Genomic DNA, 3406 nt, shown 5'->3' with positions numbered 1-3406 from the left:
GTCCTTCATCAAGAAAAAGCTGGGTTGAAAGTGGGAAATCAGTTTCTAATCTATATCATATTTACTTTTTCAACCATATAAAATTAAGGATCATGGCAAACCAGCCACATGGGACCTGAGTCAGACCTGGCTATGACTACATAAGCAAGAAGACCATAACGGTTGACCCAATCTCTCATCTGCTCATCACAGGCACAGTAAAATCTGACCACAGAAGAATATCTCTCATGCTCTGAGTTAGGCTCGAACATAGGCCATCCTATAATGTCAATATCAGCATCTGCATTATATGGCTGTTTCTTGGGAATTAGTATTGGTGTTAGCAAGTTGAACATATGAGCAATACTCTAATAATTTTCCATTTTATTTTTTATGTGTTTCAAGGCAGAGTCAAGATTTTGTGGCTGGAATCAATAATTCAATATATTTCCATTTATAATTCATAGAGGCAGATTGATAACTTTGTCAAAAAATGTGATAGTAAGTTGCACTGCTGAAGTGCTGACTCCTGAGAGAAATAGGGAGGATATTGAGATAAGAGGTCACAATTTTTTGTTACTTTAGTTTTGATAATATGACTTTCAACTTTTTTAAACTGTTAATTCCATCCAGTATGATCAGTCTATAACATTAAAAGTATTGGTATGGGTATTTGTATTGGTCATTGGTTAGTATCAGAGTATCAATACTGGCATCAGCTGAAGTGGGTATGGATAATGATATTAGCATAGGCTCATATGGTGGTATCAGCACGTTTCTATCAAGTATAAGGCCTTTAAAAATATTAATAGTTTTTGTAACTAAAGTATTCTATGTTCTATTCTAAAAAGAAAAACACACAGCGGTACAAAGCAATGAACTTATGGCAAGGTTATACTTCAACATTTTACTTTGCCTGGACATTTTGCTGGGGTATTTTGAATTTAACAGGCCAAACTCCGTGGCCTCTTTGTACACTGAGGCAGCGACCAGCCGCTACGCGCCATATCACCCAGCGAGAAGCACAGAAAAAGCTGTGACACTCTGTGGTAAGACCAGCCAAGTCATGACGTGAACATCACATCATCTGGCATTAAAGATGATACAACAGATTTATAAAGAAACATGCTATATGTATCTGTTCCAATTATTCTATGAAATGCCTCATCAAATTAAAATAAAATCAAGTATATAATGAATATATATAAATAGATGCATGAAAATCCTAGCTACATAAAATTTGTGAAACAGACTTATAGTATATAAATGTTAATATAACAAGAGAAGGAGCCTGGATATAAGGTTGATCCATGTTATAAAGATGTTACATGAGTAGGTCCCTATGTGTGCATTTACACACATATGAAGATGAGCAACAAATGTGGGAGAAAAACAAGATTTGAAAATGGAGAAAAAAAGAGTTGTAAGAGAAAAGAAAACATGAAGAATGAAACTTTTGAAAAAAAGGAAAATAAGAAATAAATAAAGAATAAAATTGGATCTTCACATTTATTTACACATTGAGAGTACATCAACATTTTCTTTGTATTTCCAAATTTGAAATTTAATGTGATTAATAATTATCCTCTACAAGAGAGAAAAGAGGAAAATCACAGAACTTATCTCAACATTCTAAAGCTTATATAAAGCATATCTGTGTATGAGTCTTTAGACAATATTGCATGTAAAGTAAATAATAAAGAATTCTTCTATACAAAAATCTTATTTTCTAGCCTATAATGCACTTTGTGTCTCTGTTTCAGAATGTGCCGACACCTGGGTTGTGCTCCTACTTTCAGGCACATTTTGAGTTATGTATAGAAGGTAAGTCGAAAACAGCAGGAGAGCTGTGAGAAACAGAAGAATGACTGTTGACATGGTGTTAAAAAGGTGGCCATATTCGTAGCGAAGGTACCACATGACCCCCATCACAAAGTATAGGAGTGGAGCCTGTTGGGGTGGAAAAGAAAAGAAACGAAAATCAGGCATTACGCTGAAGAGCAATCATGGACTTGATTGAAAGAAATTTTAAAACTGTAAAACATTAAGTGCAAGGAATTTCTAAACATATATTTACTATAGTTACCTTATTATATATCTTCCTAGATGCCATACTTATCTTTCTAAGCTAAGGTGTTTTCATAATATAAAAAGTTTTAATCCTATCCATCTAGTTACACTGTGTGATCACAATCTATAATCATACCTGCTCTTCAATATGATCAAGCTAAAATTGGGAACATAAATCTTAGAGCATTTACACTTTAAAGGCAATGTTCAAAAAAAGCATGGTTTGGACTCTCATAAAATCTGGATAATATTGAATGTTCAAATGCAATTCATTTTGTAGAAAATTTAACTTAACAGATACAAATAAGTTCAAACATAGAGCAAATCAGGTTGTTAACAATGGTTAGATTCAGTTAAATATATAGTATATCACTATGTAACTGCTAAAACTTTATAGACATAGAGTATAACAAGGGTAGGAAAAGGGTAAAAGAAACAGAATGATAAGTCCCCTTTTACAGACATTGGCACCCACCAAGTGTCTGTTCTCCTGAACATTTTAGATTCCCTGTGCATGGTGTGCTTATCAAGTTTTATCAATTAATACTGGATACATTCTGCATATGAAAACTGCAGTTTACTGCTTAATATGGTATATATTTTGTCTCATCTGTTTCTCTTTAGTTTATATTAGCAATAAAACAAATAATATCAAATATTCAATATCATCCTTGCCTTTTTGACTGGAATGAGATACATATTCAACATTTTCATCTTCTTTAAAATCATCTAAATTTATGAGATCCAATTGTTTAACAGGATCATGTGGATGAACAGGTTTGATTTCACTCTCTCTCTCTCTCTCTCTCTCTCTCTCTCTCTCTCTCTCTCTCTCTCTCTCTCTCTCTCTCTCCCCCTTCTCTCTCTCTCTCTCTTTTCTCATTCTTCTCTCTCTCTCTCTCTTCTCATTCTTCTTCTCTCTCTCTCTTCTCATTCTTCTTCTCTCTCTCTCTTCTCATTCTTCTTCTTCTCTCTCTCTCTCTCTTCTCATTCTTCTTCTTCTCTCTCTCTCTCTCTTCTCATTCTTCTTCTTCTCTCTCTTTCTCTCTCTCTCTCTCTCTCTCTCTCTCTCTCTCTCTCTCTCTCTCTCTCTCTCTCTCTCGCTCCTCATCTCTCTTCTCCGTACTCTCTCTCATCTCTCTCTCTCTCTCTCTCTCCTCTCTCTCCGTCATCTCATTCTCTCTCCCATTCGTCTCTCCTCTCATCCTCACTCTCAACATCTCCTCTCTCTCTCTCAGTCGTCAATTCTATCTCCTCTCCTCTCACTCTCATTCTCTTCTTCATCCCACTCTCTCTCTCTCTCTCTCTCTCACTCATTCTCTCTCACTCCTCTCTCTCCTCTCACTCTCTCCTCTCA

At 35.3% G+C, this 3406-nt stretch overlaps 1 protein-coding gene across 3 annotated transcripts in view; it reads right to left on the bottom strand.

Moving 5' to 3' along the window:
- Positions 1–1474: 1474 nt before the first annotated feature.
- The window catches only part of LOC122244078 (uncharacterized), a 14594-nt gene continuing 12662 nt past the window's right edge, over positions 1475–3406 (bottom strand). For all 3 annotated transcript variants that reach the window (XM_086548073.1, XM_086548074.1, XM_086548075.1), the window contains exon 4: positions 1475–1929. In XM_086548073.1, coding sequence (XP_086404199.1) covers positions 1714–1929 — 216 coding nt within the window. In that variant the 3' untranslated portion in view covers positions 1475–1713. The remainder of the gene's footprint in view (positions 1930–3406) is intronic.

Source organism: Penaeus japonicus, unplaced genomic scaffold (assembly GCF_977035675.1).
Source record: "Penaeus japonicus unplaced genomic scaffold, GWHDUDI00000001_assembly GWHDUDI00000020, whole genome shotgun sequence".
NCBI classification, from domain to species: Eukaryota; Metazoa; Arthropoda; class Malacostraca; order Decapoda; family Penaeidae; genus Penaeus; species Penaeus japonicus.
The sequence above is the reverse complement of the archived record's forward strand: the minus strand, read 5'-3'. Positions and strand labels throughout refer to the sequence as shown.